Source organism: Scylla paramamosain, chromosome 9, assembly GCF_035594125.1.
Source record: "Scylla paramamosain isolate STU-SP2022 chromosome 9, ASM3559412v1, whole genome shotgun sequence".
NCBI lineage: Eukaryota > Metazoa > Arthropoda > Malacostraca > Decapoda > Portunidae > Scylla > Scylla paramamosain.
Window position 1 is genome coordinate 29,337,501 of NC_087159.1, and position 20,000 is coordinate 29,357,500.

Below are 20,000 nucleotides of genomic sequence, written 5' to 3' on the forward strand. Positions count from 1 at the left end.
TGTTTCTTTTTATTGAACCCTCTTTAGGATTCAAAGTGTCATTTTTTTTTTTTTTTTTATGTAGGAAGGACACTGGCCAAGGGCAACAAAAATCTAATAAAAAAAAATGCCCACTGAAATGCCAGTCCCATAAAAGGGTTAAAGCAGTGGTCAAAAATTGATGAATAAGTGTCTTGAAACCTGCCTCTTGAAGGAATTTAAGTCATAGGAAGGTGGAAATACAGAAGCAGGCAGGGAGTTCCAGAGTTTACCATGATTCAAGAGACCATAAAAACTATCAACAAAATATTATAATTTGTGAGGCAGAGTGAGGAGGAAGGTGAGCAGCACCCATCTATGGACCTCAACTCACAATAGCTGTATATATATTCACAACCCATTACTACTCACAATCTGTGGAGCGAGATCCAGTGAAGAGAAGGACTCCTCTGAGAAGACCTTTTCTGAGAGCTTGGTCACGTCAGATTTGGGAATGAATGGGATGGCTGGATTGCCGGTGAAGAGGGAGGTGACAATCTCCTTCTTCTCTTCATTTGGGGCATCACCCTCATTTCCAGCGGAGGGCTTGGGAGAATGGTCTGTCTCCCTCCCGGCATCGGCAGGGGTCACTGCATCCTGCTTGGCCTCAGGGGCATGGGCTGTCTTGGGACGCTTCTTGGGTGGGAAAGCATCCTCTGCCTCCCTCTTGTGGTGACTCTGGAAGTAACTCTGAAAACACATCAAATTTATTCTTACAATAAGTATATTAAGAAATGAGAATAAAAGAGAGAGAGAGAGAGAGAGAGAGAGAGAGAGAGAGAGAGAGAGAGAGAGAGAGAGAGAGAGAGAGAGAGAGAGAGAGAGAGAGTTTTGATGCAGTATACGCCTTTTAACAAAAATAGAAGGGCCACCATTCCTCTCATATCAGACATGGCCTATCTGCAATAATACCACTAATCATAATACCGCTGTGTATGAAGGAAATTTGTGGCAGCTGCAGCAACATGTGTAGATAACTGAGAACAGATTAAATACTACAAGAGGTCAACTTTATGCCACCTTGTCACCTTGATTATGTGGATATTTCTGGTTAATTTTAGTCTTGCCTTAACAAGACCAACATTTGCTCACTAACATCCGAGGGAGTGTTACCTGCCTGCCTCCTGCTGGACCGCGTGATAAGTTAAGCACAATCCCTCCTGCTGTCCCCTGCCCACCATCGCCACTCATTGCTCCTCCTCTGGGATGCTGGTAGTGCCCCTGTGTCCCTGCACGCGGTCACTCCTACGCAGCACAAAGCGATACGCGGTGTGAAATCCTGTCTTCTGTCAGTGCTGTCCTTCTTGTGGTGAAGGGGAGAGTATGCCAGTATTGGTTGCCTCAGTGTGGTTCGCAACTTCGCACATGTTGCTGCCGCGTTAACTCAGGCTTGCATTATGGATAATACATTCTATTATGTCTATGACTCTTTTCTTTTTTGTTGTTCATTAATTTTATTGATGCTATTAAGTGAAAAATAAAATTACGTTTATGATTTAAAAACTACTGCTCAATTTCCTGTTTTATTATCGATTATATTATTACTAAGTTTTTTGTCTAAACAAAGTATAGAACTGTGGATTATACATATACATCATCGTTGATTTTGGGTCCATTAGGGTAAATCTCAGTCTGTGCGTGGGGAATTCTGTTGTGAGAGCTGGCATAAAACACGTCAGGGAGCGCCGTTGTGAAAGATTAAACTCCGCCAGAATCCTTGGTTCAAATCTTGCTTCTCTTGCCTACACCAAGAAAAAGGAAAGTTCAGAATAGAAGAAAGAGTAAGATTAATCAGGATTAGTAGAAGGAAGAAGACCCAACAGGAAGGTAATAACAGTGAGTAGGAACTGTGTCAGAGTACGCTCATCTACTAATGACTGACTTGCCCTCGACTGGACTGGACTGCTAGACTGGTTTACATACTTGGACTGGACTTAGCTTAGTGACGAATTACCTCAGTAACTCATAAGGGTGCCTCACTTCTAACTCATAAGGGTGCCTCACTTCTAAGTATCAGCCTCTACTTTGTCATGATTAAAGTTCAGAGGTGGTTCAGCCGTGGTGGTCCACCGCTGCTCCTGCAACCAGCATCTTGTTAGGAGGTGCAGTTGGTCTGGTGATGAGTTGGCCTGGAATGACGCACCAGGAGGTAAAGATGTGGACTGTGTACTTCCTGTGAATGGTATTGAAATAACATAAACATTTCCCTCTGAGCTAGGTTAAGTTAGAATAGGTTTAGATGAATTTTGTTCATTAATTTTGTTAATCCCTTCATTGTGTATATTATCATTAAAAAAAAAGAAACATAATGTTTCTATCCCAAGATGAATAATCACTCTTGAGATTAGAAGGATTGGGTCATTTCCATAAAACTTGTTCTTGTTGTCCCTGAGTTTGATTAGTGAGGTTTCAAAGTCACTTCATCTCCACGGTTCACAACACTAATAATGAACACCTTGCAGGCTGTACCAGCGACAGCAGCAGGCATGGAGGGCAACCTGCACCAGTGGGCCGCTAACCTCTCCAGCCGCCACAAGCTCTTCTCCCACGACCAGCCTTTAGCACCTCACCATTTCTCCATGTAAGAGTGTTGAGAGTGTTATGCATTTTTATTGTGTTTTGTGATGTCATGTTGAAATTTTTAATCAATTCTTTATCATCATTATCTTTGTTTAATATTTTTTCCTTATGTGTTGGACGGCTTCTGAATATTTTCTCTCTCTCTCTCTCTCCTGAAATAAAGCAAATAGCATAGCAGAAATGTATGTATTTACTATTTATTTTAAATATAAGAAGTGCTCTGTCCTAGGGCAGCAAAGAGAGGTGAAAAAGAAAAGAAAAAAGTCCACTAAAGGTGTTGGTCCCTAAAGAAGTCATTTCAAAGATAAGTTTGAAATTGCTTGGAGAATTGTCTTTGAAAGGAACCAATCACTTGTATATTCAAATTATCACAAACATGGAATTTTATATCTTCTCATAAGATGCTGACCTTTCCACAGACTGCTGCAGGAGAAAAACCTAAAGCCATGCTTCTCCTTTTTGGCGCGACGTGTTGTTCTGCCCGACCAGGGGAGACTGATCAAGCTGAATCTTAAACATGCCAGGATCAGGAAGGTAAGACTGGCCATGATGACTTGCCTTACATTAATTATCAGGAATCTTGGCTTTGTCATCGCATTCTTGTTAAGATATTGCTTTCTTTCCTATAACAAGGTGACATGAACAAAATCCTCGGGGTCAGTAATCAGTATAGGACAAGAAAATAATTGGTTCAAGCATGATAAAGTTAGATAAAAAAAGAGATAGGAAGAAACTGACTTATACATAGAATTGCTGACTCAGTAATCAGGATGTTAGTGCTGAGTCATTAGTGAACTTGGAAAGAAGATTAGGCAGATTTATAGATGATGGATGGTAGGTGGTGGAAATAGGTAAGTGTATTTTAGAGAAGCACTGCCACTTGTAGCCACTTGTAGGCTTGGTGGGTTCTTGCAGCTTCCCTTATTTTTTTATGTTCTTATGTTCTATCTCACTTTCTCCTTTCATATTATTTCAACATATTACTCCCAGGGTGTTGTGCGTGATAAACTTTTCATATCCCCCAGAGCCTGAAGGAGGAAGCTGAGGAGCCATCATCTCTCCATGATTACTTAAGACTCAAGACCGCCATAGTGGATGCCAGGACAGCCATTGCAGCCGAGACAAAAGAGATATCACGGCTCAGTGAGGAGATGCCTTATTCTTCATCCATGGAAATAAGACTAGTGAAAGGTTGCAAGAATTAGATTAAAGTAGCCTTCAGAATTGCTTAAGTCAAATAAAGCAATGCCATCTGACACACACTGCATCCACAGGCCAGAAGAAGGAAGAGCTGCGGCAAGGTGAAGTTGAGGCATGGAGGAAGGCGGGTCTGGTGAGGGCAGCACAGCAGGACAAGGAGCAGCTGACTCACCACTATGGCCAGTGGAGCACCCAGCTGACAGAACTGCGGGAAGACCAGCAACGTGAGGAGAGAAAAGTTGCCAAAGCAAACCTGGCTATCAAGGTGTGTGTGTGTGTGTGTTTAGGTTAAGTGATATACATACATGCTTATACCAAGGTTATCTCTCCCAGAAAGAGGGGACACAGCTTTCACATTCATATTGGTTCACATCACTCCCTTACCCCTTGGTTGCTATTGGAGAATAGAAAGTACTCCTGCCTTCACTTTGTGTGGATCAGTCGCACAGCTTGGACAGTTTGATGACGTTAGAGTGAGGTGATTTAGCTTTGTACAGAGGAGGAGTGAGGAGTACACAAAATTCTCACAAACCTCTATTTCCTTCTCACTGTACATGCATGTCAAATCTTTCCTTTTCTGCCTGCAGGACAAGGTGCACACTGACTTGATGGACCTGGAGAGGGTGCACCAGGCCCTCCTCAGCAGCCGTCCCTGCGCTGCTCACTCCGTCCATCAGATGAAGGTGCTTGTGGAGTGAAGCTGAGGTTGCATTTGTGTATTTCCAGAAGCCATTACTTTAGCCAGTTTGTTGGGTATTTTAAACAATCATTATTTTAAATAGTTTAGCAACTTAGCTGGGAAAGACTCATAAGCCATCCAACCTCATAAGGGAAAATAGTAATGTTAAATGTAATCATGATGGTGATGATGATTTTGTAACTGTCTTAACACTAAGCAGATGAATGAGGATGAGAACATAACATAAGGAAACAGTAAAAGGACAATTGATTTATTTATGCCAGTTCCTGAGCACTTGAAACTTATCATCTGCCATGACTATCTATATATTTATCTAGCTTCCTTTTTAAAACTAATGTCCGTGCATTTACTATGTTCTTGCTGAGCATGTTCTCCTTATTTACACTCCAGATTGTACTGAATGTAATGGTTCTCTTCACAGGAAGATGTGTGGGAGAGAATTGGTGAGAGTGTTGATGAGTTAAGCCCGAGGGGTCTGGTGGAGGCGGTGCTCGGGGAGACTCGAGAAGGCCAGCATGCCCTGCGTACCCTCCTGCAGGGGGTGGACCTGACCAGGGATGCACATGACCTCAGGTGTGTCAGTGTATTGTGTAAATTTATGGATGTTAGTGTATTATGTCAACTTTTGTAACTAATGGGAATATTGTGTGAATGAGTGTGTGGTGCTTTGTCTGGGCCACTCTTTGTGTGATTGCTGGCCTAGCATATAGATAGATAGATAAAAAGATGTAACTTTTTGACTGGTAATGATAGTGATGTATGTATGAGTGTGGGGCTTTGTCTGGGCCATCCTGTGTGGGATTGCCAGCTTGGTATATAGATAAATAGACAGGTGTAACTTTATGACTGGTAATGATAGTAGGACACTTATTACTTAATGTGGTGAGCCCTAGATGGTGTTCTGGAATGCATACAAAACTGGCAACTAAAAGCCGGAATCATTTCTTACACTCTGTTTCCTGTAATGCCTATTGACGTTATACTCTAAACTTGCACCAGATGATTTTGATGATCTTGAGGAAAATCTAATAAATAGTCATTAAAAGGTGAAATCATTCAGTTTTAGACACAAAAAATTCAATAAGCAATAAAGTATCATTCTGTCTACTGTGATGCCATGTGATTATTGCTCCAGCATATTTAAATCAGTCAGTCCATCCTTGTTACCAATCAGGGTGAAGTGTGAAGGTGATGGCACCTTCATAGATGAGATGAACCCTAGTGGAGTGATGGAGTCTGTGCGAGAGTTGCTGAGACAGATGAGTGCTGCCCACGTGAAGCTTTACCTACAGGCACACCAAGAGAACCGGGCAGCGCTGTCCCTCACACGCGCCCTCAGCACCATCACCAATAACATTACTACAGTGGCCAAGGTTGACTTAGTAACCCCATCCACCTTTGTGTTACTTATAAGAAGGCAATAAAAAATAGAGGCTGACATTGTTTAAGTAGATTGATAGATGATAATGTTGTGATAGTATTAGAAGCAGCACATAAAATGAAATACATATAAGATATGAGGATTGTGACTATATTAGCAAGACAACATTAAACATGCTGGCAGTGTCTGAGTGTTCAAAACTGGACATACTCATAAGAGGGACATATGTTATGCCTCGTATCAGACATTGAGCGTCAAGTGAAAAGAATGTCAACATAGCATCAGAAAAATAGTTAATATTAGGTACATGCTAAAAATGAAGTCTTTCAGTATGGGAAGGGAGTTACAGAGAAGTATATTTGTTGTGTTTTCTCCCCCAGGGACTTAGAAGGTAAGATGTGATGGAATGTTTGTGAATATAATGCATGTAAACATCTCTGAGATACCTACCATTAAGGGGAATGTTGGTCAGATAGAGACATATATATATACATTTAGTGGTAAGAGTAATGAAAGATGATGTGTCCACAGAGAAACCATGAAGATGAGGAGGTGGTGGCTGCTGTGGTCACCCTGATAAAGACCAGGTATGCCCTTGCTGGGGAGCATGCAGCCCTGACAGCTGCCCAGACACTAACAGCCACCCTACAGGACCAGGCAGACACAGCTGCTCGCATCCACATGGCTGTGAAAGAGAAGCATGCGAGGATCAGAAACTTTGAGAGGGAAATTGTAGGTAGCATTATGAGCATCTTTTCTTCTCAGCCTCTGCATCTCAATACTTGTCTTTCATCACTTCCATGACCTGGTACCTTTCAGGCTTCCTTGGTAACTCTAATACTTTAACTCAAGTTTTTTTCTGTACAAGCTTGCATGTGATTTGATACAACATCTAATTCTTTAATATCTTTCATAGTGCAAGATCATTAATGGGCTCATTGCTTTTACTTCATAATTCATTTCTATTCAATCACTCTTCATTTTCAGCAAGAGAAGGTGGAGAACATACAATCCTTGGCAGAGAGTGTGCGGGGTGGACGGGAGACAGTTAGGCAGCTTCTGACAAGCCTTCAATCCAACATTAAGGAGGTGCTGTCCTTCACCACAACCCCAACTCCTGCCTCCAGCAGCCTGGCTGATGAGTGTGAGAAGCTGGAGGCCATACCCTTGGCTTATCTCCTCACCACGCAGATGGAAACGTAAGCCACTTTGAAGTTGAGTCAGGGGAAGTCCTTTGAGGGGATGAGGCATTGGAGATATAGATAAAGATGTTTAGAGTTTTTATAATTTTTAGTGAGTTGTTGAGAGAGTCAAGAGAAACATAATGTGTACATATGAATCAGTATGAATTAACATCTTGGAATATTGTTAATGTGGTTTTATAGATTTTTGTGAGATGCTCTTTTACTTCTTTGCATTTGAGGAATTGCTGTATAACTCCTGGGATGGTGTTGCATATGTCTTCATTCACTGACTGTGGCTCATTTTCTTAAATGCTCCAAGATCTCTCAATGACTATTTTTAAATGCCATAGATATTAGTCAGGCTTTCATGGTTGTTTCTTTTATTGGTGAGCCTCAGATTCCTTGTTAAGCTATGAGAAGAATCATGAAAACATTGCAAACTTGAATAACTTCCACTAGTCTCTTATAAGTGGAAATGTTTGAGAATCTAATCCCTAATCACATCATTCAACAGACCAGGGGAGCGCAAGCAGAAAATCTCCATGTCCACAACACCACTGATCTGGCACAACACTGAGCTTGCAAATGCCGGTTGGAAGGCAGTCAGTCAATTGTGTGATGGGATGCAGTGCTGGGACAGTGTGTATGAGGCAGCCTGCAAGTGTCGGCACCTCACCACCACTCACCACTGCCAGATGGAGCGCCTCATAAGCCTTCAGGAAGCCTTGTGCACTGCCAGGAAACAGTCTGAAGCCATTTCCAGCCAGGGAACAAAAGGTTAGTGAGGCTTATATTATTAAACACTTTGGATTCATAAGGGCAATTTTCAAAGTCCACAGAATTGATTAGTTAGCTTCTCACAGTGTTGTTATTAATGGTGCAGAATCCTTTTAAAGTATCAAGAATCATGAGAGCCTCCTTGTGAAGCTCATTGAATTTCACTGGAGACTGGTTAAAGTAGTAATGATGAGATGCTGAAATGTTTGAGAACATGAACCTTAGTCTCAAGAAGAAGACCTGAAAAGGCTGAAGTTTATAAGAATGAAATGAATAGACATGTAAGTACAAGTTTACTCTGTACACACACACACACACACACACACACACACACACACACACACATGTGCAAACACGAACAAAATACAGCTAATCTTTCTTTTATATACAGAACTGCTGAAGCAAGTTGAAGCCCATGACCAGAAGCTTGAGGAAGAGGTGACAGTGATGCTGGATGACACAGAGAAGCAACTTGGTAAAGGCTTCCAACACTTGACCAAGTTTAACCAGCACATGTCTGACTGGTATGACTCTGCTTGAAGTTCTGTAACTCATTGTTTTTGTACTATATGAAACTCCTGTACTGTGCTTTATCCATGTGCTTTTCCTCTTATTTAGGAGATAGCAAATTGTATAGGTGAATTTTAATGTGTGAAGTACAGTTAAAGTTTGTATGAATGCATAGCTCATAGGATACAGCCAAACTGATGAAGCCACATTCGAACTTTATTCAACATTTTCCTTTATCAATACATACACAAACTGCAAGGGAAACACCACTAGTTTTACAAGAGAGGAACTATTAAGTGTCTTGAGGTCTAGATAACTTTCACACTTTATATTGATTTCTGCATTAGTTTGTATAACCAACATATTAATTTTTCCAGGTGGGAGCAGCCAGCAAAAAGGATACAGGTTAAATCATAGCACCTCTGCTGCTGTTCCTGCTGGAGAAGCTGCCAGATCTGCTGCATAGGAGACCCTCATTCAGCCTAGTGGGGCTTGGTCTTCTCTCCTGTAGAGGCTGTGATGTGAGGCAGTGCTTGTGAACGTGTATAGATGCTTTGTCTCATCTATCCCACTTTAAGGTTAGCTTAATACATAAATATATAATGCTACTATAAAGATTACTTAAAAATGCCTTGAATTGTGTAAATGTGAATGAAAGTTGAATGTTCTCTTAAATTTTGTTGTTTATTAAATTTCCTTGTATTTTCATTTTCTTGTCTTTTAGGAAGAAAACAGTTATGTCAGTTGTGAATAGTAGCAATATTGAAAAAAAGAGTGCTTTCATATAAGATGATGTTTGTTATTACTTTATATGAAGAAAAAATTCCCACAAACTGAAGTATCAAGAAGTGCCTTATGTCAGTCATTTGAATAAAACTAATTTTGCATCTCCTGCATTTATTAAAGGCATTTATTAAAGTACAATAATACTGTGTGATTCTGCTTCTGTTTCTGTATGCCTTACAACTTTGGAAGATAATCTTTTTTGGCTTTAAGTCTGGAATATGTACTTCCCAATTTAATTGTTACATCAGTCAAGTTGAAACTGGGAATCAGACACTGCCTAGTCTTGATAGTGTTTTAAGCAGTTTATGCTGTATGTCTTGCGAAGAAAACCACAGAGGGCCTCCTGTATGCCATCTACTTGGTGCGGTGGGCAGTAGTCATCCTCACTGGAACGTGCCACAGTCACCAGTGTGGGCTGAGGAAGACGGGTGACTAATGAACAAAATGTTTCCATGAGGGAGTCAATTTCCTCCTTGGAAGACACATGATGAGGCAGCTGGTGGGTGTCATCATCAATGGTGCATCCGGCATCATGCACCAGCTCCCAGTCCACTCCACTCTCCCCATCCTCTCCCTGGCAGTCCTTCAGTAAGTCCAGGATCAAAGCTTTGAGGTACTCCCTTTGCTTGGAGTCCTGCATGGGCTGACAGACACTAGTGATTTCTGCTTCTATCTCTGTGGGATCCTTAAGCTTCTGGAGGTAGGAAAATATGCTGTGCAGAGTCTCAATTTGAGCACTTCTCCTCTTGACGTGCTCCTCGACTACCTCTGTCTCTTCTGTTTGGGTGTACTTAAAATGATAGAGTGTCTTGAGCCTCTCATACATGTCTGCCTTGCTGTGCATAGAAACAAAAGGATTTCTGGTGGAGAAGTAGTCCAGGTCCACATCTAAGACATAGTGATTCTCATGACAGTTGATAAGCCGCACCAGATCTTGTTCTACAGTCTCCTCCACTTCAGTACCCAACGTGTGGACATGTAGATTAACCTCCTTGGTGCTGGTCAGTTCCTCTGGTTTACAGTACAGCATCTCCCCCACAAAATAAAAAGCTGGACATGAGACCCTGATACGATCTGTGCCTTTCTGCTCCCCAATCAGGAAGTTGTAGTGACCATCCTCTATCTGATTGGACCAGGAAGGCTTCATCCAGATGATGGTGGAGATCTGACCAGTAAAGGCAGCTGCGAGTATCCAGTTTTCAATACTCAGTTTCTCTAGCATATTAGGAACATCAAAGACCTCTGAGGCTTTTAGATCTGTGGGAATCAGAAGGTCTGGATGGGAATCAAAATGTAGAAGGAGATTGTTTGAGAAGGGAAGGTGTTTGGATCCCACAGCACGAAGGATGGGGTGGAGAGCATCATTGTGTTCCTCCACTATGTGCACCGGTAGATGTGGGTACTTCCTCAGGGCTGTCATTGCTTGCCTCTCTGCCTTCTGAAATGCAAAATATATAATGTTACCATGCTGTACACACCTGCTTTTGTCTTTCTTGTGTTGACATGTATTTTTCTAAGAGAGAGAGAGAGAGAGAGAGAGAGAATTTACTAAACTGTAGCTACCCCAAAAAATTATACTCCAGGAACACAAAATTTAATGAGAGAGAGAGAGAGAGAGAGAGAGAGAGAGAGAGAGACATTCTTACATTACTTATGTAGTCTCTGAATCTAGAGTACTCTAAAGCATTAAGAAACTAGAAACCGTCATTTAGAAAGATAAAAGCCATTCTTTCCTCATGGCAGCAGAGACAAACTCGCCTCACAGTTACTAACATGTCTCGCAGCTCTTTGACTGGATGAAATTGTGAGAGCAGTGGGAAATGGAAGCAAGGCTGGCCATCTGTTATAGTTGACGAGAGAGAGAGAGAGAGAGAGAGGCATTCCATGGTCGTGACTCGCCAATGTTTGTTGGGCAAAGCACCTCGATATCTTATGACCAAAACATATCCAGTTAAAACATAACTCATAAAAGAAAGTAAAAGAAAAAAAAAACTAGACTATGAAACGCTACCGAAATTACGTAAAATGGAAAGACAAATATCTACATGTTCTAGTAAAACACTGAAATAATATAAAACCGCATTTTACTGATATAAAACATATATTAAAAATAGTAACATATCAAAATGAAGAAAAACCACTGATATAAGGAATGAAAAAAAAAAAAACAGCGAGAAGCATTGGAACACGGAGGAACAGCTGAGAGCGGGACAGGCAAAGGCAGGCAAAACCGAAACACCTGCCTGCACCGATACATATTTCCCCCTCTTGACCTTCCTATCACCTAGAGATATGTGTGAGGAACGCGGCGGTGAGGAGGACATAACGGGTGACTGCTGGGTTACCTCGGGAAAGCAGGAAGCGGAGGCCACCCTTCGTTCAAGCAGCGGCGCAGTAAGTGGTATGTATACAAAGGTGGCAAAATGTGTTATTAATCCTTTATTAGTCCCAAAGTTTTTTTTTCTTTTATTTTGTTGAAGGTTCGAGAACTCAGGCTTGTGTGTGTAAGGGGGTAGGTGATGGTTATTATAATTTCATTGTTTTTTGTGGCTTTATTTTTGCCTGGCGGGAGTGATTGTGGAGGTGAGCAGTGGTAACATAAGCATCACGAGCATAGTAATTTTTATTGAGATGATAGTACTGAATTGATACATGTATATTTTCATTGGTAGGGACAACGGCATCACTCTTGGTCCCATAGTAAATGCGCTTAGGTTTGCCTGATGGGCTAGCTGAATGTTTAGGGACATGAAATAACGCGAATAATTTAGCTGATCCATGAGGAGCCGCTATTGGTGAGATTGATCAACAATTCTAAGAAACAGATTTACAAGCTGATTAATTATGAGAGATAAGCCCGAAATAGCATTTTTGAAGGGTGACCAACGTTCGTTACCTACCATGTATACAAGATGCTCACAGCTGCAGCTGCTCCTACCACCGAGAAATCGTCTGGCGCTCTCCAAGTGAGTAGTGGCATATACAAAGGGTTAAGCAAAGGTGATCTGTAGTCATCCTCTAGGAACAAATCGTCGAACTCCTTCATCTTGCTAATATCGTCAATATGCACTCGGTGCTTGAGTCTGAAGAGTGATGTACACGACAGTTATTACCAAGGGTGGTGGCGCCTGTCGTCTGGCAGCGGAACCTTGATTCGTTTTCTGTAAAAACTCAAAAGTATGCTGTGGCGGACCACTACTGAAAACACCTAAATACTGTATGTTGTGGCGGACCACTGCTGAAAACGCCTTTATTAATGCCACGCGTATGTTGATTCACTTAATAGTTGAGTGTTACGTATGGATTGCTGTGAGGAGAGTAAGTGTAGGTAAGCTTCCCCCATCTGCCGCATACAGCCTCAACTGTTGTGTACAAACAAAACTAAGTAATTGCATTATGTGAGAGACGAGATCAGTATTTTCACAATGATTAACACGTACACTTTTAGTTTTTGTATTTTTTTGTATGATGTTATGACTACTATAATATACTATTACCTCCACTATTGTTACCACCATAACCACCACTACTGATCTCACTTTTTTTTTTTCTGCTACCTCTACTACTACTACTACTCTCTGTTGCTTACTTACTCTAGCCACTCTTATTTTTAAACATATCCATAAACTGCATCAAATGTTCTGTGTGTTGAAGTTTAGTCTTTGTTCTGTGCAGATTCTCAAGAAGGAACAAGAAAACGAGGCGTCTGAGAAGGCTGCCGCTGCTGGGAGTACAGATAAAAGAGGCAACAAAGCAGAAAGAAGAGAAAAAGAATGAAGTAAGTTTAAGCCCAGTGATGCATTTGTCATCTGAACGTTGCTTTCATTATAATTATTTATCTCAGGGTTCGTGGTTTCTTAGTCTTGGGATTTCTTCACACAACGCACACCTAAGGTTGAACAAAACTCTAATTTGGATTTATTAGTGAAATTACATGTAAATGAAACAAAAATATACGATTAACTTCACCCACATGTGTATACGGACACCTATTGAAAATATAATCTACGTATCAAGCTCCAGATATACTCTTGAAGAAATCTGGATAGCAGAACCAAAGAGGAGAAACACAGTGTCACACTCCTGTTTTGTCCATGCAAGGGCTGAAGCTGAGCATAACGGAACCTCACTTGTAACCTTTAAATGCAATCTCAAGATAACTTTTGTGCTTATTATTTTTATTCTAATACATAAAAGAAAAGGTACCACTAGCTTAATTCCTGAAATGAGAACTTATCCCTTCAGTGCAAAGGTAGTGTGCCATGTGGAGGAGGCAGCAGAGGCCGTGCAGGAAGAGGAGGAAGTTGGTGTTGAGGCAGCAGGTGATGGTGAAGATTGAAGGCCCTTCTACAATGCCGCTTGCAGGAACACCAGTGCACCCGCTGTCAGAGCTGTCTGGCATGTCTAGTCCTTCAGGATGAGGCAAAAACCGTCCATCACAAAAAGGATACTTGAGATAACTTGTTGAAGGAGGCATGAGAGACTGAAGAAAAGAAGAACAAGAGAGAGAGAGAGAGAGAGAGAGAGAGAGAGAGAGAGAGAGAGAGAGAGAGAGAGAGAGAGAAGGCAGACAGCCAAACAGGCTAAGTACAGTTATTATGTGCTCAAATTGGAGGTCTTAAAAAAATAAAAATAAGAATACTACTAATAAAAGTAGATGTAATATTTTCCCTATTTTTAACCTCTCTCAATTTAATACTTCCTTTAGTGTACTTACTAAACGCAGTTCCTATGTGCTCTGTAGCAAGCACAGCCAATAGTGTACTAAATTCATATTAGGAACCAACCTCTCCCAACCCTATCCCACTTCCCCCCACAAAAAAAAAAAAAAAAAAAAAAAATCAGAACAGCAGTACCCTTAGATGTTATCACACAAGTACCTCAGCAAGGGAAGGATGGAATGTATGGACATCTTCAGCCATACTGGAAGGATGAAGAGTGAAGAGTTTGTTGAAAATGTGGTATACGGTTCTGTTCAGCATATGAAGTTTGCTCCTGGATCTCAGCCCCATAATTTATAGCTGAAGTTCTCGTTCTTCTTCCAAGACAATGGTGAGTCCCTACTTTTGTATATGTTGTGCCAGGATATGCAATGAGGCCAGTCTCAACCAAATGAAGTCTTGATATCCATGGTGTTGGTTTTGGTTTTGGAAAGATGTCAGCAGAAGACACTCGCAGCTGAAACCATCGTGACTGACAAGACGCGGACTTATGCCACCTCTACAAGCACCACTTGATAGCAACATACCAATGGGTGCAAGAAAATATTGTCTGTGTGACGTTTGAGACCTTCTCACATAGCTCTTTAAGGATCAATGATACATAAATTTCTTAAAGAAAGTAGAATAATGAACTTAATAGCTTTACATGCAAGCTAATTCAGTGACTGCCTGCTTACTTGATGTAAACATTTGTATTGCAAGAAGACGTATATTTGTTGCGCTACAAAGGAACACCCAGTAAGGAGTGGTTACGATGACCACACTGCCCATACAGAGAAGTAGATACTGAGAGAGAGAGAGAGAGAGAGAGAGAGAGAGAGAGAGAGAGAGAGAGAGAGAGAGAGAGAGAGAGAGAGAGAGAGAGACTTTCAATATCATTAGAGGAACGAACAGGAAGTTGAAGAGGCGGCAAGACTACAGGTAAGCCGTGCTACACTCACAGTATTGTTTAGTACTGCACTTTCCTCTACTAGTAAATGCCAGCACACCCGAATCAATGTGAATTAATGCCGACCATCAGACGAAGCAGCTGTAGAAGTAGTTTACGCAAACCAGGCTGAAATACTCCCTAAATATGGCAGCTGATGAAAGCCGTCACATTTCATATCAAATTAGGAATTAAGGTACTACATAGGTTGGCGTACCCAGTCTTATCGGTGACATTTATCTTTGTAGCCTGTAGCAGCAGGAACAGTGGCAGGGATGACACTGGTGGAAGTAACAGTGGTAGTAACAGCTGCAGGTGACTCAGAAGGAGGTAACTGGGCGAGTTTTGCGATGCTCCTTGATCCTAGGCAGCTGATAGATCTTTTCGGCCTGTGCGTTCACCCTCGGGAACTTTTGGCGCAGGTCAGGTAGCGCCTGGAACACCTCCTCCATGGTGCGCCCGATGGCCAGGTCCGCCCACGTCATCTGGCGGGACATGGGAGTGAAAACTGAGTGTTTCTGCCGTGGCCCCATAGTGTTGAGAGAGAGAGAGAGAGAGAGAGAGAGAGAGAGAGAGAGAGAGAGAGAGAGAGAGAGAGAGAGAGAGAGAGAGAGATCTGATAATACTGTCTCATCCGGAGCATGGTGCATTGATGTCCTTATCTGTAAGTTTGTAATTGATGTATTGATGCTAACAAGAGTAATTTCCTATTCCTATCTCTGGTTATAGTGTTGGTGTATTATATATATTTTGTCTTCTTACTACACTCGCCTTCTTTGTCCTCTGTGCTATGATAACTGTCTCGCTTCGACTTGTTAGTGATAAATTGCTCTTATAAGTCTTATCCTGAGTACAATTTGTCTCATCATGTTCTTCATTTCATGTAAGTATATATTCACCTGTTAAATTCACGTTAATTTTATTAATTTTTACATGATGATTGATTCTACTCCCATGTTCATCCTTTTATTTCTGTCGGGGAAGAAGTTTTCTCACCTCACCTCGTTTTTGTCATTCATCCTTTTTTATGTATTTAATTTTTTTTTTTGTTCAATTTCCATATTGTCCTTGAAGAGTACTGTGCTATGCCCTCTCTTAAATTCGTGTCTTATTTTCCTCCCACTCCCTCTCTATCTTGTCTTCCTACATCTTTCCATTCTCTGTTAACTGATCACTGTCTAGTCCTTGCAAATCTGATGGAGGTGTATCAAGTGGGATAACAAGGGAGATGTAAATTAAATTTCTGGGGTTAGTAAACATGATAGGACAAGAAGTAAAGGGTTCAGCCTTGATACAATTAACAAGGAGATAGGAAGAAATTGGCTCTCTAGCGGGATGGTAGAAAATAGTTCTGGTAATTGGTTGTTAGTGCAAAATTAGTGGGGAGCTTAAAAGAACATTAAACAAATCTAAATGACAGGGACTTCCACGTGTAGATCTATTGTCTTCTTGCAACTTTCCTTACGTTCCTATGTTCTAATTTTCAGTTGTGGTTGACGAGAGAGCGTGGCAGCCTCACCTTGTCCTCAACGAACCACTCCTTGCCCTGCAGCCGTTGCTCAAGACTCTCCATCAGCGGCCCAAGCGTCTGTGGTAAGTATTCCTCTCTCAGCTTCTTCTGCTTCTCCTCTTCAGTCTTGTCTTCTGGCGAACTGGTGAAAGACGGCAGTGCGGTGAGAGGGGAAGGGAAGGGGGGAGGGAGATAGGGAAGAAAGGGAACACGTAATGGAGTAAGGGAAGGAGAGACATAAGAGGGGATAAAGATGAATAAAAAAAAATGAAAGGGGATGGGAAGGAGAGATATCAGAAAGCGATGAATGTGTGGGAAACCGTTTGTTTTGAGAGATTAAGGCTGTTCGAGAGAGAGAGAGAGAGAGAGAGAGAGAGAGAGAGAGAGAGAGAGAGAGAGAGAGAGAGAGAACGTCCGTGGTGGCATCGCTCTCCCGTCTCTCGGAAGGATATTTGGCAGGTCCGATTAGTTTTCCTGTGGCCGGAGTAACGCCGTGACGAAGCACTCCCCCTTCGGACGGACGTGTGAAACTCCTTATGTTCCTCTCTGCTCACAACATTATAAGTGGAAAAAGAAAGCATATTTCTTCACAAGGCCCTACAGTATGCAATTCTTCCCTTCCATTTTTCTCTACCTCCCCCACTGCTCGTCCATCACCTGACTCTGGCTGCTCCTAACCACACTCCTCGAGGCGCCACATCCATCACTACTCACACGATATCGAATAGAGCGAAGAGGACATCCTTAAATGTATCGACGAGGGCATCACACTGCGCGGCGCGCCAAGGACACTGAGGCACCAGACCTGCCTTGGTGGCCAGGTAGCGGCCGATGGCTGACGATTGCAGCAGCAACTCGCCATCCACCTCCAGTGTTGGCAACTTGCCCCCGAGTGTTGCTGCGAGGGAAGGAGGCATCATGTGTGTGGAGGCAACATGTGAGGAACAGAAAGTCTGGAGGGAGACAACATGAGAACACAATTCAGGGACACGTGACTCACCTTTCTTCCTCTCGGGCCACTCGGACAGCTCGACCCGTTCCTGCGTGAATGGGATGTCCCCGTAGAGGAAGATCCAGCGGATGAGCTCCCCCATGCCGCGGCCGTTGAAGTAGGTCAGCTTGTACTCAGGCATGGTGGTGGTGGTGCTGGTGCTGGCAGGGAGAGAAGGTGCTGAGTTACTGATCTTTAATGGTGTGGTAGGGAGAAAACTTTTCCTGTCTGACGTGCGACGGCGACGACCTCACAAATATATAGATGAAAAGATTTAAAGATACGTTTCCTACAGTTTTTCAAAGAAATTTCCACGGAGAGCACAGAGCGAGAGCACGCTATAAAAGAACAAAAGAAAAAAATCAAATGAACGTGTTTCAAGCACAAGGAAGGAACACACCTGCGATAACTCATTAAAACCAATTACTATTATAATTATTATTAGTGTTTGATAAGTTCCTGTTTCTGTATTCATTGCGTGGCCTGCTGGATGAAGCCGTCAGGCAATGGAGACTTCTCATGGGCAGGTCAGGTCGGTCTGCTACTGGTGGCGATGGTGGTGGTGAAGCTTCATTACTATTAATATAGGAAAGAGTGATACTGGGATCTCTCTCTCTCTCTCTCTCTCTCTCTCTCTCTCTCTCTCTCTCTCTCTCTCTCTCTCTCTCTCTCTCTCTCTCTCTCTCTCTCTCTCTCTGAGTTTTATGAAATAACAGTGAATAAAAAAAGAGGGAGTAGGAGATGGTAGGGCAGAACACGATATGGCGGGAGGCGGGAAAGAGGGGGGAGGCAGAACACTCAGGAAGGTGCTGGTCATTGTGGGGAGTTCAGCGGGTGTTGTTCCTGATACGAGGAATGCTCGTCATGGTGATGTTGCTTTGAAAAGTCACTATTACTGAAGACACCTGTGCTGGAAACTTGACTGACGCTGCCGTGATCTGCTCCTCCCCTTCCTTCTCCTCTTCCCCCCACCACTACTACTACTACTACTACTACTACTACTACTACTACTACTACTACTACTACTACTACTACTACTACTACTACTACTACTATTACTACTACTACTACTACTGCTACTCTGAAATGTCATGAGGAACAAATCACTCCACCATAACTATATCTATCTATCTATCTATCTATCTATCTATCGATGTATCTATCCCCTCATGCATACTTGTCTGGGTTTACGTAGATTACAATACAAAGAACTAGATATGTGCGTATACACGTGGAACCTCCGTGCACTGACTGGTTGACATGTGAGGTGATGTTAGTGAGGGTTATTTGTAGCGTTTAACTCTTATTTATTGGCACACACACACACACACACACACACACACACACACACACACACACACACATTTACTGCAGATATTACGGGCAAACATATGAATACATGCTTCTTGTTAAGACATCGAGTGACTGATGCAATACTCACAGTGGCGATGCGGGCGGTGGCGGTGTTGGCGGTGGGCCGTGGCGGCAGGCTTAGGGAGAGACCACTGCCACCAACGCCAGTTATAAAGGGGAGACTTCGGGAAGAAGCAAACATAATGCTGATGGAGCGAAAATGTTTCTCCGCCATCTCGATGAGTTGAAGAATGAGTGGTTCACAATTTGTCACTAATGGAATGTTTGTGTGACACACAGACCGTGTTATAAAAACTTGAAAATAGGATGACTTCCATTTTTCATCCTTGGATTCAAGCGCCACAAGACGCTGTTGGCATCGAAAATCTGTTTCTTATCGTACTCTTAAGAACATCTTGCATCCTAAAGAATTAAATGCTGAGTCAAATTTACTATATGGCAGTACTTGAAAGTAGAAAGGCAGCCACGGTGGCCTTGGCTATCAGTCACGACCCTCCCGGCTTGAGTGTGCCATAGGGGCAGAAGGGGCAGAAATATCGTACTAAATCGCTCCCACCGCTGACTTTACTCACAGAAAAAAAAAAAAAAAAATGTCGGGAGCTAATTCGCAAACCTTTGCCAAATCGCTCCGACTGTTAAAATTGCTCTCGGGAACAATTTCGAGGTTTTAGTTACGCTGCATTCCTACACCCGGGACTTCCTTACACTGGCCAGTTCTTCCTTCCGCCTCTCGTGTTTTTGCCGCCTTTTGCACCGCAGTTGTGTGCTGTACCGAGAGGCGCGTGGGTCCCTCGCAGCTCACTGTGAGGGCTGCATTGCCACCTCCCCTAACTCGTATCACTACCAAAAGATATAACCTGATAATGACATCAGTGGCTCATTATGTATTTCTCAGCTAGATATTCGTAAATTGCTTATATGATCTGATGTCCCTTGTATCAACAACTGCGCTACATTGACGAAAAGTTGCAAGTATGTATGGATATTCTTCTGAAGTAACGGAGCGGAGGAGCACAGTGCATGATTGGAGCACAGTGGAGGAAATGACGGAGAGGAGGAAGGATGCGATAATCTCTTCCAATGTTCAGAGGGAGCGTCACTTGCTTGAACATCCTCTTTCTGTCTCTCTCTCTCTCTCTCTCTCTCTCTCTCTCTCTCTCTCTCTCTCTCTCTCTCTCTCTCTCTCTCTGGGTTTGGAATGAATTTCTTTTGGTTGATTTATGTACTTTTTATTTTGTCAGCGGTCCGAACATTGTATATCTGTCACGTGCCAGGAGCTTAGGATGGTGGTTGGCAAAATTAATGACAATTTATAATGAAAACAATAATAGAAACAATAA

General features: G+C 42.4%; 5 protein-coding genes and 1 long non-coding RNA gene across 10 annotated transcripts in view; 2 read left to right on the forward strand and 4 right to left on the reverse strand.

Annotated features, from left to right (window-relative positions):
• LOC135103847 (probable ATP-dependent RNA helicase DDX31) overlaps positions 1–1,418 on the reverse strand; it is a 7,808-nt gene extending 6,390 nt beyond the window's left edge. Inside the window, exons 1-2 of the mRNA XM_064010697.1 lie at positions 1,132–1,418; positions 391–708 (exon numbers count right to left, since the gene is read on the reverse strand). Coding sequence (XP_063866767.1) covers positions 391–708; positions 1,132–1,209 — 396 coding nt within the window. The 5' untranslated portion in view covers positions 1,210–1,418. The remainder of the gene's footprint in view (positions 1–390; positions 709–1,131) is intronic.
• A 221-nt stretch (positions 1,419–1,639) lies between these two features.
• Positions 1,640–9,291, forward strand: LOC135103848 (myosin-9-like). Of its 3 annotated transcripts, XM_064010698.1 has the most exons (14): positions 1,640–1,845; positions 2,059–2,167; positions 2,481–2,599; positions 3,018–3,132; positions 3,624–3,741; positions 3,873–4,063; positions 4,386–4,481; positions 4,920–5,071; positions 5,673–5,871; positions 6,411–6,611; positions 6,867–7,078; positions 7,578–7,840; positions 8,232–8,364; positions 8,728–9,291. In XM_064010698.1, the coding sequence occupies exons 2-14, from the start codon at positions 2,138–2,140 to the stop codon at positions 8,765–8,767; spliced, it is 1,869 nt and encodes a 622-aa protein (XP_063866768.1). In that variant the 5' UTR covers positions 1,640–1,845; positions 2,059–2,137; the 3' UTR covers positions 8,768–9,291. The 3 variants fall into 3 exon arrangements, with proteins under 3 accessions (XP_063866768.1, XP_063866770.1, XP_063866769.1); XM_064010700.1 differs by lacking the exon at positions 2,059–2,167 and having other exon boundaries at positions 1,640–1,854; XM_064010699.1 differs by lacking the exon at positions 2,059–2,167 and having other exon boundaries at positions 1,641–1,845.
• On the reverse strand, positions 8,553–12,287 carry LOC135103852 (UPF0489 protein C5orf22 homolog). Of its 3 annotated transcripts, none has more exons than XM_064010736.1 (2): positions 12,037–12,287; positions 8,553–10,574 (listed from the first exon to the last, which is right to left on the reverse strand). In XM_064010736.1, the coding sequence occupies exons 1-2, from the start codon at positions 12,037–12,039 to the stop codon at positions 9,414–9,416; spliced, it is 1,164 nt and encodes a 387-aa protein (XP_063866806.1). In that variant the 5' UTR covers positions 12,040–12,287; the 3' UTR covers positions 8,553–9,413. The 3 variants fall into 3 exon arrangements, with proteins under 3 accessions (XP_063866806.1, XP_063866807.1, XP_063866805.1); XM_064010737.1 differs by lacking the exon at positions 12,037–12,287 and adding an exon at positions 11,482–11,551; XM_064010735.1 differs by lacking the exon at positions 12,037–12,287 and adding an exon at positions 10,910–11,045.
• Positions 12,288–12,323: 36 nt separating this feature from the next.
• Positions 12,324–14,725, forward strand: LOC135103858 (uncharacterized). Its single transcript, XR_010270216.1, has 3 exons — positions 12,324–12,464; positions 12,812–12,914; positions 13,382–14,725. It is a non-coding gene; the product is annotated as an uncharacterized LOC135103858 (long non-coding RNA).
• On the reverse strand, positions 14,464–19,494 carry LOC135103854 (hematopoietic prostaglandin D synthase-like). Its single transcript, XM_064010747.1, has 5 exons — positions 18,728–19,494; positions 17,296–17,447; positions 17,010–17,193; positions 16,305–16,437; positions 14,464–15,270 (listed from the first exon to the last, which is right to left on the reverse strand). Exons 2-5 carry the CDS (start codon positions 17,426–17,428, stop codon positions 15,106–15,108), a joined length of 615 nt encoding a protein of 204 aa, XP_063866817.1. The 5' UTR covers positions 17,429–17,447; positions 18,728–19,494; the 3' UTR covers positions 14,464–15,105.
• Positions 19,495–19,863: 369 nt separating this feature from the next.
• The window catches only part of LOC135103855 (probable glutathione S-transferase 6), a 4,314-nt gene continuing 4,177 nt past the window's right edge, over positions 19,864–20,000 (reverse strand). Inside the window, exon 5 of the mRNA XM_064010748.1 lies at positions 19,864–20,000. This exon is cut by the window's right edge and continues 564 nt beyond it. The gene's annotated coding sequence lies outside the window, so the exon portion shown is untranslated.

Excerpts from the sequence above, each read along its gene's own strand:
- LOC135103848 (XM_064010698.1), top strand. The coding sequence starts at position 2,138 with ATGAGTTGGCCTGGAATGACGCACCAGGAG. Across the intron at positions 3,742-3,872 it reads AAAAGAGATATCACGGCTCA|GCCAGAAGAAGGAAGAGCTG; the intron begins GTGAGGAGATGC and ends CTGCATCCACAG. Across the intron at positions 7,079-7,577 it reads CTCACCACGCAGATGGAAAC|ACCAGGGGAGCGCAAGCAGA; the intron begins GTAAGCCACTTT and ends ATCATTCAACAG.
- LOC135103852 (XM_064010735.1), bottom strand. The coding sequence starts at position 11,017 with ATGCCTCTCTCTCTCTCTCTCTCTCTCGTCAACTATAACAGATGGCCA. Across the intron at positions 10,575-10,909 it reads GTCAAAGAGCTGCGAGACAT|AAGGCAGAGAGGCAAGCAAT; the intron begins GTTAGTAACTGT and ends TTTGCATTTCAG.
- LOC135103854 (XM_064010747.1), bottom strand. The coding sequence starts at position 17,428 with ATGCCTGAGTACAAGCTGACCTACTTCAACGGCCGCGGCATGGGGGAG. Across the intron at positions 16,438-17,009 it reads TTCGCTCTATTCGATATCGT|TTCGCCAGAAGACAAGACTG; the intron begins GTGAGTAGTGAT and ends GTCTTTCACCAG. Across the intron at positions 15,271-16,304 it reads AGTGGTTCGTTGAGGACAAG|ATGACGTGGGCGGACCTGGC; the intron begins GTGAGGCTGCCA and ends ATGTCCCGCCAG.